This window comes from Taudactylus pleione, unplaced genomic scaffold (genome assembly GCF_031769625.1).
Source record: "Taudactylus pleione unplaced genomic scaffold, aTauple2 ptg000642l, whole genome shotgun sequence".
Taxonomy (NCBI): domain Eukaryota; kingdom Metazoa; phylum Chordata; class Amphibia; order Anura; family Myobatrachidae; genus Taudactylus; species Taudactylus pleione.
In genome coordinates this window covers 5931259-5946035 of record NW_028285044.1, presented here as the reverse complement: position 1 = coordinate 5946035, position 14777 = coordinate 5931259, and the positions used below count along the sequence as shown (strand labels likewise).

General features: G+C 42.9%; 1 protein-coding gene across 1 annotated transcript in view; it reads right to left on the bottom strand.

Moving 5' to 3' along the window:
* Positions 1 to 14777, bottom strand: part of SUN2 (Sad1 and UNC84 domain containing 2) — an 86425-nt gene that overhangs the window by 53884 nt on the left and 17764 nt on the right. The window contains exon 3 of the mRNA XM_088455024.1: positions 4039 to 4193. Within this exon, the coding sequence (XP_088311150.1) occupies positions 4039 to 4193 (155 nt within the window). The remainder of the gene's footprint in view (positions 1 to 4038; positions 4194 to 14777) is intronic.

Here is a 14777-nt window from a genome sequence, read left to right as displayed (position 1 = left end):
CTGTGGAGAAGAGGTGGCCGGAATCGTCCTGCAGGTTTAGTTTAGGAATAGACATCGGAATCCGATGGTTACTAACCATCTATGTTTTTGTTCCGATGGTAGTGTTTTTACTATTTGATGGTGACGGTCCGATGTCTGCCACCATCAAATGGAACTCATTTTATGAGTTTTATGGTGTTTGATTTTCTAATTAAAGATAGCTATGCCTCCCCTGGCTCCTTCCTGGCAACTGTGTCTGCATCAGAGCATCTCCATGGGTTCATTGGAGGCTGTCTCTCATTATGGGCCTGATTCAGACCCTGTCGCAAGCGCTGAGCGCTCGCAACCGGGTCGATGTTTGCCCACTGGGCATGCACACGATGGAGCCGGGTGCTTCGTCGCTCCGGGTCTCGCACCAAATGGGGGCGAGCTGTCGATGGTGATTGACAGCTCACCCCGTTTGGTAGGCGTGCCCGGGGGATGGCTTCACAAACGGAGGTGTTCCCAAGCGAACGCCTGCCGTCTGTGGGCGGCCCCACTGACATCACCAGTGATGTCAGTGGGAGAGCTTCCGGCTCTATTAGAGCCAGAAGCTCTCTGTGGCTTGCGGCCACGAGACCCTACCACAAGGGTCTCGTCGCAAGTCCAATGGTCGCGATGGTCTTGACCATCGTGACCATCAACCTGGCCGCTCGCTATAGCTGTGGGTGGTCACCCACAGCTATGCGAGCGGCCAGGAGGCCGCTCCAAAAAAAAACAAAAAACGCCCTGTTTCAGAGCGAGCGCTCTTTCAGAGCGTCCGTATCTGAATCAGGCCCTATGTCTGCCTCAGACATGACCCTGCTCAGTTCCTGACTCCCTCACTTCTCTAGGCTGCTGCTAAGCAACAGGACACATTGGGGTAGATGTATGAAGCAGTGAAAAGAGTGGCAACCAATCAGCTTTGAGGTTGCACTTATCAAGTACAGTCTATAAAATAATAATAATGTACTGTAGGAGCTGATTGGTTGCAATGGGCAACTTCTCCACTCTTTTCACTACTGCATACATCTTCTGCCTTCAGATGAAACCAAGAATGTGACTGACCCGGAGAAACGCATCAAAGATATTATACGGACTCTCTAATCCGGGTCTCTGCACAGTACCTTCTCTGGAAGCCCTTTCATAACCACCTATGCTATTTTTACTAACACGCTACCAACACATGCGGGACAGCGTGTATATTGGAATCCGGACGCCACGTGATTGGAACGGAGAGTAATCCTACTTCCCGGCTTTCCGCTGCCACTTGCGGACGCACACAGCCCCAACAGCATGCATTCCGGGACTTGTTAACGGCGTGCAAGTGAAGCCTTGCCCGGATAAGTGTCAATTGGATCTCCTGCCCGGCGGCTGGTATATACTTCCTTATCCTCTCCATTTACACAGGAGACCGCAGCTCACGGAGAGTAACATACTATTCAATCTGTTGTTAATATCAAAGGGGTGAGTTCATTGAAATTCTTCTCCCATTAAGACTCTTAATAACCACTGAACATTTTATCTGGTTCATAAATACAACAGTGTAGGAATTGTTACATTATTCTACCTGCTGCCACATTGGTGGATACAATTTTGCTCTGCAGAAGTATCTGGTGATGAGAACTATATTTTTATATGTATGCTTTTTATTGTGCACTAATTGTATTTAGTATGCTGTCTTTTTAGCTATAAAATTCTGTATTGTGTCTATTAAGGAAAAGTTTGAAACTCCAAATTGATTATTTGTATTAATAAAAATACTAAATTCTTTACGGCGCTCCACTTCTTTCTATTTTCTTTTGTCTATCAAGACTGTGGGGAGCAGAACTCACTGTGAGAGCTGCCGTTTTGAATTTGGGGTGCTTACAGCAATACACCAGTGCACCTATAGTAGTTTGTCTTCATACATCTACCCCATTGTTAGCTCCGATTGGCCCTCACTGTCTCAGAGAGCCAATCATAACGCAGCCCCTGCCCCTGCAGCAGCAGTCAGTCACTCACAAAGTACAACAGTTTTTTCTGTGACTTGCTTCAGTAAAATCGTCACTGGGCTCTCTTTTGTCACTGATGAATGGTATATAAAAATGAAAACCCCATCAAAATCCATCCAGTGGATCAAGAGATTAGCCCAAACAAACACATCGGGGACTTTATTTAATATATAGAGAGATCATATATAGGTACTTGTGTATTTTACAGACTCATTGCAGACAGAACACAATGAACGTTTTAAATGGTACTTGTTTACTTTACGTACACAAGTACCGAAAGTTGTCCCCACCTAAAGAAGAAAGTTGTCCACTCGCCACGCTTCGGGCTCGGTGGCTCGCCACAAGGCTATATTCCCCCTCTGTGCCCACTTGGATGGTAAGGAATGACGCTGGACACTGGCTGATGACGTTAGGGTCCTCTCCGTGAAAGTGATTAAGACATTACCATGATTGATAATAATGAGTGTAGGACACTTGGGTTCTCTCTGCAATGAGTCCGTAAAGTACACATGTACCCATATATATTTTATATCAACACTAATTTATGCCTAAATTAAATTTCTGTTGACTTTTGCACTCTTACCATTTCCATATTCTCCGCTTTCCTCTCTATTAAGATATTGTAGAATATATTTGGCTAGCACCTTACATTTGCACAAAATATATTTACTATATATTTAGCATCTGTAGTTAGTGCTTATTATTATTATTATTTTTTTTTTTTTTTACCGGTGTGTGATCCTGTGTACTTATATATGTGTGTCTGTTATCCTGTGTGTGCGCTTGTATGTGTGTATGTAAGGGCAAAAACAAATTGAAGGTGCTGGTGTAGAAATTGAGTGGAAGTGTACTTGGAGAAATTAATTAAGGTGGAGGGTAGCGGAGAAGAAATTAATTGAGGGTGCAGGATAGAAATTAATTTAGTGGGAGAAATGAACTGGATGAGAAGGTTCTGTGGGAGAAAATAATTGTGTTGTGGAAATTAACTAGATCGGGTGGCTGAATTGACCTGAAGGAGCCATGAGTTAACTTTAGGGGATGGAGTGATTGGGGCAGGTATGAATAGATCTGGATTGCGGGTCATGAAATGATCCGGGTGGGTGAATTGACCAGGGAGAGGGTCATGAATTGATTTTTGGGAGGGAATGATGAAGTGATCACAGAATGGCTGATGATAGGGGTGAGCTGCTGTTAATGCAAGACATGAGGTCCCTGCACACTCAGAGGCTCTCCATGATCCTTTTAAATTTGAGGTAGTGCTTCTCAGTTGAGTTACCTAACCACCACTTCCATTATATGTAAGATGACTGTCTGTCCCCAGTTCTTACCTGCCTGAGTGTGGCTACTGCTGGAGGAGACCATATCATACTGGGTGCTGCAGTAGTCCGCTTATACTGACTCTAGTCTCTGTCCTCTGACCCAGACCTGACTGTGGAACCCAGACCAGTCTTCAAGTCATGTATCACACACAAATAAATATATTTTTTAAAAGATATAGATGTGATTAATGTTAGTTTTTATGTGTGTATGCATTTATGTTCCACGTGGCTTATTGGAGCTTTAAGTGCAAACATTCAATGTATGTATTTAATATGGTGTTTGTATATTGTACTTATTGCGTGCATGGTGCTTTCTAATGGGTATAAGTTAAGTAAATAGTAGTGTATGAATGGATCAGAGGAGATGGGCCCCCAACCGGTTTATTTCCTAGAGCCCCATGGGATCTTAATTCACCTCTGCCCTTACATGGTTTCCAGTTGTATCCTAATGATAACACTTACGTAGAAATACTATTGATGTAATCTATTAGTTACAGTGAATAAGTCTAACTGCACATTATTTAAAATGCTGTAAAACAGTCCCATTTACTTGGTGTTACTGGTTTAGATGGAATATAGATGAGCCAATACAATATTATTATAATATAAAAGACTCACTGGTCAAGCAGATTATGGTGTAACAAACAACTCATTTATGGAAAACAAATAAGTCCTGTGTTTCTCCTCCAGCTGCCATATTGGCACTTTGCATTGCATGTATGTCTTACCCCAGGTGTTTCCTCCATAGTCTGTTTCTTGTATGGCTGCAGCCAGGGCACCTCTATCTCTAACATATGTAGACGTCTCACTGTAGTAGGTGTGCTGGGTTGTTTGCCGGGGGGTGGGAGTGCTTCTCAGGGTAGACCCTTTCCTTCTTGTATTCCTGTAATAGACACATAGATATTGGAGGTAACCTACTTTCTAAAGTAATTTCATTATCACTGATCTCACACCATTTTATGGCATCCAGTGGATTACAATTATTATTTTAATCTTACATTGTGTCTGCACAATCATAGAAACTGTGATGAGAAATGTTATAACATATCGCTCAACTGTCCAACCCCATTAAATTGCAATATGAAAGCCTTTATAGCAGGGCAGTAGTTAGAATTGCTGGATTTACCACTAGGCGTGTGGGGCACCACTATCTGGGGAGGGCACAGACATACAGTATTCCTGCATCACAGCTTTCCAGTGCCCCAATTCAGCCACGTCTACTTGGATACAGAACAAAGACTACATCCTCCCTGATCAGGTGGAGTGTCAGGAATGGGCACTTGTATAGTACAGGAGCCCAGAAAATTGGGTTGGTATTAGGGAGAGTCTTAGAACCCCTTGCATGTGCAATCGGGAGCCGGAAAGTGAAGGTTCTTAGCCGCAAAAGCCCCCACTCCCCCCAAAAAACAGCGGGAGGGGGCAGAGTCTCACAAGAATCCGAGGCTGGGGGAGCAGGTGCCCAATAATATTGAGCCGGGGGGGTCTGACCCCTATATTTGCCTCTTCGCACCACATAAGATCAGTACAGGCAGCAAATAAAATAAAAAATAACAGTATAAAACCAAGTTATGCTGCCATCTTCATTGCTGAACTAGTCACGTGCACATACCACCAACACAGGATCCTTCTACACATATAAGGTTGGTGTCCTATATCTTGTCTGATGATTTAATTTATTTTATTTTCAATTGTTGTTTGTGTTTCTATTCTTTTACATTTTTTTGAATGATTTCTCAGGGATATGTAATGGGGAATAGTGAAATGCTGAAATGCTGTATAATGTGCATTTGTGTTTTCCCTCGGTTCTTCCTTTTTCTTTCTCTCCCTATAGATGAAAAGGATGTTTACTATACTGTAAACATACAATAAGGGGTATCTTTGCTTGTACAGTATGTGCAGGTATGACGATTTTAAATATTTACATGGATACCTACACGGATTATCTAACTTGTCTTCATGCTCCTAACAATATGACCCTTGATGATTTTGAGCCTTAAAGGCAATGGGGTTTACTCATCATCACTTAGTTTATACAAAAGTAGGTGAAAATGTCAAATATCACCTGTTTTCTTAGAAATTAAGTGTCAGACCCATTCATCATTCATGTAACGTAGGAGATATCACAAATACAGTATCTCCTGGTTACAATTCTCCCCCGATGATTTCCACAGTCCCCATACTTGGGATGTAGAAATTATGTGATTCATCAAGCTCCGAAATTGCTTGTTCTTTTGGGAACTTCACAGTGTTACTGTACGCTATTCTGAGATGGCTTAGAGCCCCCCCAATCCCTTTACGAGATGCCATTTACACAGCATCTTGTGCAGCAGAAAGACATGTTCAGATCCCTCCCTGCTGTGTCTTCCCTGCCTGCTGGTCTCTGCTTAGGTTTATTACCAGAGGGCAGCTTAATTACAGGTGTGTCATCCCCATCTGAAGTTTCCCGTGCCCACTGGAAGTACTGAGAAGTGAGCAGGGGGTCCCAAGAAAGCGGTCCTGGTGGCCCAACAGGAGCTCCCTCACGTGTCAGACCACCATCCACTTGATAGAGAGGACTCTGACCTTTTCAAAGCTGCCCTGGGGGTGCCTGTAGACCGACCTGAGGCTATACAGTGCTCCCTGGCAGTCACCCGTGATAGAGGGTTCCACAAGCCAGGTGACAGCGAGTGCAGGCCGGCCAGAGCTGTCCCCCTGGCACCTCTGCAGTCCACTGGTCCCAGTTCAGCAGCTGCATCTCCCTTTGGTGGTGGTCAACAAAGGGGAGATTGTCAGCTCTCTAAAAGGTACCATTGGCGAGGTTTTTGGGGTCCGGTGTAACAGCCTGGGGAGTCTCTGTTTGTTTACAACTGATAGCGCCGAATTGTGGAGATGCAGATAGATGGGGATCCATCTGCAATCTTTAGAAGGATATGAGAGGGCATATGTGTTGTGTGTTTGTGTGGGGGGATGGGGGGTGCAGGGAGACCTAGGGTAGGGGCTCATTCAAAATTTTGGACCCTGGGCTACCAGAGGGTATCACTGGCCGGGTTCTATGATGCATGGAACCAGGTTGGAACCTGGATTAAAGTACCGCACTCCTGCTGCAGGAACCTGACACCACACAATTGGAAGCCTCTAGCTCTGCTCTCCATGGGCTCCTGGAGCTAGTTCTGTGCTTGAATTTTAAAGGGGGCTCTGGGCTACCAGGTGGTGCTTCAAGTGTATCCCCCAGGAAATCGGAGATATCAGAGTTTAAAATTGCCGGCAATAGGGAATGCGCATGCACTGTCTGAAGACAGTCTGCAAATACAACAGAGCAGTGTGAAGTGTCTCACACTTCCGAAAAGCTGGCTCCGCAATAAACAGCAGCTTTTCGGAAGTGAGAATTTTGAAATAGTGGAATGATAAATGGCTCAGATTTTAACTAATAACTTGCTTCAGAACAAAATTATCACTGATGAGATTTTTATCATCATGAATATGCCCCTATAGGAGAAACAGTTCTCATCTGAAGGATAATTGAGGTTCTAAATAGGTTATCATGTTGATATATACAAATTAAATAAGAATAATTAGTATACATAGAAAATAAAGTAAATAAATATTACAAACTAATACTCGTAGTATAATATAAATGAAAATCCCTACACTAATGGTGACCAGCTCTTTGATAGGAATGGTGTTCAAACTCTTGTAAAACAATACTTCTGATATCCATCGATATATATTTGTGATTATAAAGAATAAAGGCTACATGGATGCCAGATCGATGTTATATAGAAGGTTGCACTTGATACAGGTCTATTTAGAAAGAGACTGTATAATAATAGTTTGTTTCTAATATTGTTTCTAATATCTGAATAGATTTTGCATCAATAATGATTTGCTATTATAAAGAACAATAGCTACATGAATGTTATATCGATGGTTGGACTTGATCCAGGTTTACCTTGAAAGAGAGTGCATAGTAATAGTTTGTTTCTATATTTTTTATCAATATTTATTTAAGTATAAAGAACAAAAGCTACATGAATGCTTTATCAATTTTGTACCACTGTTTGGACTTGATCCAGATCTATTTTTAAATAGTGTACGACAGTGATTTTCAACCTTTTTCAACTCGCGGCACACTACACAAGATTTTAAAATTGCCAAGGCACACTATCCGGCGATGCGGTGTGCGCGGACTATGAAAAAATACACTAAATTAGTTCCCACAGGAACAAAACACACTACATTGGCCCCCACAAGAATAAAAAACACACTACATTGGCCCCCACAAGAATAAAACAATCCCATTGGCTGGCCTAACAGAAAAAAAACCACATTGCTCCCCACAAAAAAAACAACCATACCACATTGCGCCCCACAGAATTGCTCCCCACAGAAAAAGAAACCTATGGCTGTCCCCACAGAAACAAAAACAAAACAAAACACATTGTTCCCCACTAAATAGGCAAATATATGGCTGGATAACATATGGCTGGTTCTCACTAAAAAAAATGACATGACTGGTTCCCATGAAAAAATAAACTATGGCTGGTACCCATGAAGAAGAAAAAAATGTCTGGTCCCCACAAAACCCACATTTCTTCCCCCCTTGTCACTCACACTGCAGCAGGATCGCGTGCGGGCGGGCTTCCAGGCAGGCTGCAGAGCCTGTCTGGACAGAGCGCGGGCTGGCTGATTGGCGCAGGGCGTTGGCTGGCAGAGCGGGCTGGAGGGCAGTGGACAACGCGGCGTGCGTGACCTGTGATGTCACGCCGCCGCATCTTTGCAGGTCACTACCCGGTCGCGCCTGAGTCTCCCAGAGGAGCTCAGCGGCCCGGGATGCTGAAGTACAGTAAAATGTGCCCGGTGGCTCTGACAGCCCCGCGGCACACTTCACAACCGGCCACGGCACACTAGTGTGCCGCGGCACACTGGTTGAAAACCGCTGGTGTACGATAATAGTGTGTCTGTTTTTAGTTTCCAAATAAAAGACTATTTATTTGTTATTAGAAAGAATAAAAGCTACATGAATGTTATATCAATGGTTGGATTTGATCCAGACATATTTTGAAAAAGAAATAGTACTAGTTTGTCTGTTTCTGATATTCGAATAAATACTTCATCAATATTTATATGTTACTAGCTAATGTACCCAGTTTCACCCGGGTAGACCTTAGATATTTACGGTTTCCATTTCCATCTCACCACTCCAATAACACATTAATCCTTCACCTCTATAGTAATGCATCCCATCCATCACTGCTATAGTAAGACATTACTCTTCCTCACCTGTGTACTAACACATTCCACTCCCTCACCTCTGTAGTAACACATTATCCTCGCTCACCTCTGTATTTATTATTTATTAACAGTCTCTGTAGTAACATTTCGATCCCTCACCCGTATTGTAACACATTCAACATTCCCCTCCCTCACCTGTGTAGAAATACAATCCCTCACTCACACCTGTAGTAACCTATTCCCCTCCCTCACCTCTGGAGTAACACATTCCCCTCCCTCAGCTCTATAGTAACACATTAACCCCTCTCACCCCTGTAGTAACACATTCCCTTCCCTCTCCTCTGTAGTGACACATTACTTCCACTCACCCCTGTAGTAACACATTCCCCTCCCTCACCCGTGTTGTAACACATTCCATTCCCTCCCCCTGTAGTAACACATTTGACATTCCCATCCCTCACCTGTGTAGCAACACATTCCCCTCCCATACCTGTGTAGTAACACATTCCCCTCCCTAATCTGTGTAGTAACACATTCCCCTCCCTCACCTCTGGTGTAACACATTCCCCTCTCACTGCTGATGTAACACATTCCCTTCTCTCACTATTCAAATAGGGGAGCCACACCAACACATGGGATGACAGTTGGTGTTGAATATTGAACTGTGCTACAGCCACAATGAGTCAGTCATGCAGGACATTGCACAGTGGGAGGAAACATTTTAGCCCTTTTCACCCCCTTAGGAGTCGAATTTTTGAAAATCCCTGCTTAGTGGGCACCTACATCATGGAAGGCATACACTCCCCGATTTTCATGTTTCTATATCCAGAGGTTTGGGTATTATGACTGCTGATGTGACAATGTTTATAAACAATGGGCCTGATTCAGACCGCATGCAATGCCGATATTTACACAGTTTGAGAGCATTTTAGCCATTGTGCATGCATGAAAGTCACATTGCGCACGCACAGCGATTGTTCTGCGATCATGCACACACAGAAAATTAATTTGCAAAGTGAGTGATAGGTAGTCAGCGTTTGGAGGAGGTAATAAAGGACAACCATCTCTGCAGCAATCCAGCAATCAGGCCTGTATATTAGAGTGGCAAGACGGAAACCACTCCTTAGTAAAAAGCACATGGCAGCCCGCCTGGAGTTTGCCAAAATGCACCTGAAGGACTCTCTGGTCAAAGATTGAACTCTTTGGCGTGAATGCCAGGCGTTATGTTTGGAGCAAACCAGGCACCGCTCATCACCAGGCCAATACCATCCCTACAGTGAAGCATGGTGGTGGCAGCATCATGCTGTGGGGATTTTTTTCAGCGGCAGGAACTGGGAGACTAGTCAGGATAGAGGGAAAGATGAATGCAGCAATGTACAGAGACATCCTGGATGAAAACCTGCTCCAAAGCGCTCTTGACCTCAGACTGGGGCGACGGTTAATTTTTCAGCAGGACAACGACCCTAAGAACACAGCCAAGATATCAAAGGAGTGGCTTCAGGACAACTATGTGAATGTCCTTGAGTGGCCCAGCCAGAGCCCAGACTTGAACCCAATTGAACATCTCTGGAGAGATCTGAAAATGGCTGTGTACCGACGCTTCTCATCCAACCTGATGGAGCTTGAGAGGTGCTGCAAAGAGGATTGGGCGAAACTGCCCAAAGATAGGTGTGCCAAGCTTGTGGCATCATATTCAAAAAGACTTGAGGCTGTAATTGCTGTCAAAGGTGCATCAACAAAGTATTGAGAAAAGGCTGTGAATACTTATGAACGTGTGATTTCTTCATTTTTTCTTTTTAATTAAATTTGGAATAAGGTTGTAACATAACAAAATGTGAAAAAAGTGAAGCGTTGTGAATACTTTCCGGATGCACTGTATCATTCTCTCTATTAAAAATAATAAACTTCACAACTCTTCCTGCAGGGGATTCAAATTCTAGATCATTTGTACCATAAGCATAGCGTTCCTGTTAGGCTGTTTTAGCAGGGCGCGGCGCCCTGCCCTCCAGAAGGAGGGCAAAAAGCGCCATGCCCTCACAGCCTGCGGGTGCCGTCCTCACCCGCAGGACGTAGTGTCCCGCGGGTGGAGAAATGTACGGTGACCCGGTCATCGCCAGAGAATAGACGCCGGTATTTCAATATTCTTGAGCACCTCAGCACTCCAACCCCCCTTTTTGCTGGGCAAGATCCTCTGCTCGTCTCCCGGCAGCCATGCAGATCTATGAAGTGCAGGTACAGCCTAATAGGAGGGTGATCACCCCCACTGGATCCACCCCTGATTTCTGCATTGAAGATAAAACACAGAGACAGAAAAGGTAGTTGACTTTTTGGAGACTGTGGAGACATTGATACTATAGAACTGAAGCCTGACCATACTTGCAATCCAAGAGTAACAGCACTTTAGAAACTGAAATGGATGATACAAACAGTACAGCTGTGAAAATGTCTCCCCTCCCATCTCTCTCCCTAACACTCAGTTCTCTCCTCTGTCCCCATTCTCTCCATCACACTTTGGGCCTGATTCAGAGGTGCATGTAATGTCCATGCTGTACACAAGCGGCTAAAGATTTCAGTCTGCGCACGTGTCTGAGTCACCACTGAGAGCTGCAGCACCAATTTAGATGCAAGATCGGGGGATATCAGTGGGTGTTCCTGGAAGGTAACGGTGGGGTGGGGGTAAAAAGACTGCAGGGGAGGGGGGGTAAGACTGCACCTTCTCTGTGGCAATGTTCGATGGTGCTATTGATTATTATACTACGGATGAGCGGGTTTGGATTTACTCGGTTCTCAAAGCGGCATTTTATTGGCTATCGGCTATCACGTGTTTTGGATAGCCAATAAGATAAATACGAACTAAACCGAACCTGCGGTAAAGTGGCTATAAGAACCGAGTAAATCCGAACACGCTCATCCCTAATTAATACGCACAGCGTCAGTGGGCGTCTCTATATGAATACTATCGGCCATGTCATTAGCATAAAGATGCAGTAACGGCTGAATAAGACTATGCAAATGCCAGGTATGCTGCTTCTTACTCCTTGATTGACTGCACATTACCATTAACTATATTTAGGCTTACCATACTGTCCCTTTATACCGGGACATTCATGAATTACACAGGTTCTGTGGCTGGCTGACTTCAAGCCTGCATTTCATCTGCTTTTATTCAGCCACAGCCCGGGGCTATTCAATTAGGCTCCATTTTCACCCGTAAACATGTTCAGTTAATGACTGTTACCAAAGCTAATGGGCGTTAACACATAGGATCCGTGATAAGTTTACGGACCCGTTAACTGCACAGTTAACAGGGAATCTTTTGTGATCTGTGGAGATCCAAAAAGAAATTACGGATAAGCGGGGCTAATTGAACTGGGACCGCCGTTCAATTAGCAACCGCTAACGGGTCTAAATGAATTCCCCCTTTAACCTGTGTTCATAAGCCTTTACATGTGACTACATTGTTTTAGTTAATAAAGCTTACTAATTCAGCAAGGTTTGGTAAGATGTCTGCCAGCTCTATATGTGACTGCATGGCTTGCAACTTTTCATTAACATCCCTATGCTGGCTTAGCTTGGTACGACTGTGTATCTGACTAGTAAGGAGACCATTTTCATGTGGATTTTCATTTGAGGAATTGAATATTGATTACTGTATCTGTGGGAGTAGTTCCTTTGAGACTCATTATGTGAGAGGATATGCACAAGTGTTATAATTAATGCACTTTAAAAACTCAGGAGATTTATGAAAATATCTTTAATGATTTTCTTTTGTCTAATGCAGAGGTTCCCAAACGCGATCCTCAAGGCACTCCAACAGTTCATGTTTTAAAGATATCCATGGTTGAGCATAGGTGGTTACATCAAATTGACTGACGTAGTAATTAAATCACCTGTAGTCAAACATGGATATCCTCAAATCCTGTACTGTTACAGTGCCTTGAACACCAAGTTTGGGAACTTCTGGTCTATTGTAAACCTTTAATTGCTGTATTTTAATAAAGATTTATATAATGGTTTGGTCAACACTTCCTTATTGTTTTTTTTTTTTTTTTAATAAACCGGTCTACAAAATAAAAAGTTATTAAAAAAAATTAATTGTGAAAGGGTGCAAACAGCGTCCCGCTAAAAATCGAGGACACTTTTTTTCTAAGTACTTATTTATTGGAGTCTCTTTTTAATACTGCAAAGATCCATGCTGATCATCACCATCATGTATAATTGCTCCACTGGCCCAGAATATGCAACAGATACTCTCTCTGAAAGGCGTATCTTAAGGAGACAATGTTGGGATCCAAGTGCAGTATAAAAATGCGTATTTTATGCAAAAGACAAAACAATACCAGACTTGCACCCAACTGTAAATGAGCCCATACGTTGCAATTGAGCTTACATTGTCTCCGCCTCCTGATCTCGCTGTGTCAAACTGATGGTGTACCAAGAGGAATGGTGTGGTGTGACTTGTCAACATAGTCATTAGGTCAACAGTCGGTATGCAAACATCAGGATGTCAACAGTCAGAATCTTGACATAGTCACTAGGTCGACAATCAATATGTAGATTTGTAAGTTCCACATGGTTACAATGTCAACACGCCCAGAATGTTGACATTTTAACAAGGCGACACCAAAACGGCGACATATGTTTTTTTGGGGGTAATTTTACATACATAATCCTAACAATCAACATAAAACCATATGTCAACATTTTAGCAATGACATGTTAAATATCGATATTCTGAACATATCAGTATTATGTCGGCTTAAATGCATGTCTACATATTAATTGTCCATCTAATGGACATGTCGACATTCAGAAACTGTCGACAAGTTGACCAGATACCCAAACTACCCTACCCCAACCCGATGCCTAAAACTAATCCCCCCTTCCTAGTGCCTAAACCTAACCTCCCCCTCCCCACACCCATATCCTAACCCTCCCTCCCGGTGCCTAACCCTCCTCCTAATGCCTAAACTTAACCCCGCTACCTAATGCAAACCTCCCCCTAACACCCCGATACTCACCATTCGGGATGCCGACGGTTGGGATACTGGTGCCGTTATCCCGACCTGTCGGGATTTCGGAGCCGGAATTTAGTCAGTCGGCATCTCGCACGCCGGGATGCCAACTACATCCCGGATTGCCAATATATAGACCATGTTTGAATACACAAAAGAGTCTTGTTTCTTTTATCATTTAACTTTAAGGAAAAATAAGTAAAATGTGCTATTAAGGCTTCTCTGACACGTATAATTGTGCCAATGTGGACCTTACATACAGAGAGATCTGAAATTACTTATCAGTGTATCTTTTTACTTGCCCGTTTTGAATGTTGTATTGGTCCATTTGTGGTCTGGTGGCTTGATTGGATCTTATAACACCCAGACTCTCTCTATAAAATATGGAACTAGCTGTTACTGTATACACACACTCAGGGGTGTATTTTACTAAAAGTCGTTTTTGTCAACTGAAATCTACTCTTAATAGACTGTATATGATCACTGGCCAAATCTCTCATTTACTAACATGTGATTTTGAAATCGATTTCGAATGCAATGTGGGTCGATTTTGAATGTGAACTTCAAAATCTAAACCTAAAAAAAATATATAAATAAATAGACTTCCTTATGCATTATATTGGCCAAAACATAGCACATGCACGGTAAGCCTCAGAAACTCATTATAGAACAGGCTGGCACACATTCAGTTAAATTGATAGGGAGTTTTGTGGAGAGAGAGCAGGAGAGTGTTTTTCAACCTTTTTCAACTCGAGGCACATTACGCAATATTTTAAAATTGCCAAGGCACCCCATCCGGCTATAGGATGCACGACCTATGAAAAAACATACATATTGGCCTCCACAGTAACAAAACACACATACATTGGCCCCAAAGAAATAACACACATATACATTGGCCTCACAGGAATAAAACGCACATGCATTGGCCCCCACAGAAACAAAAAAAAAACAAAACACATTGCTCCCCACAGGAAAAACAATCACATTGGCTAGCCACACATAAATTAAAATACGCTTTGTGTGATGCCTTTACTCAATGTCTAAATATATGATTAAACAATCTTCAGAAAAAGTATATATATATATATATATATATATATATATATATTGTCTCGCGTCTTTCATTATGAACCCTTGTTAATCTTACATGTGGGATTACACTACGGTTATTTAAATGTAGTACTAAGGAATATTTCCACCATTATATCTGCATCTTTTTATATATAGTAATGTATGTG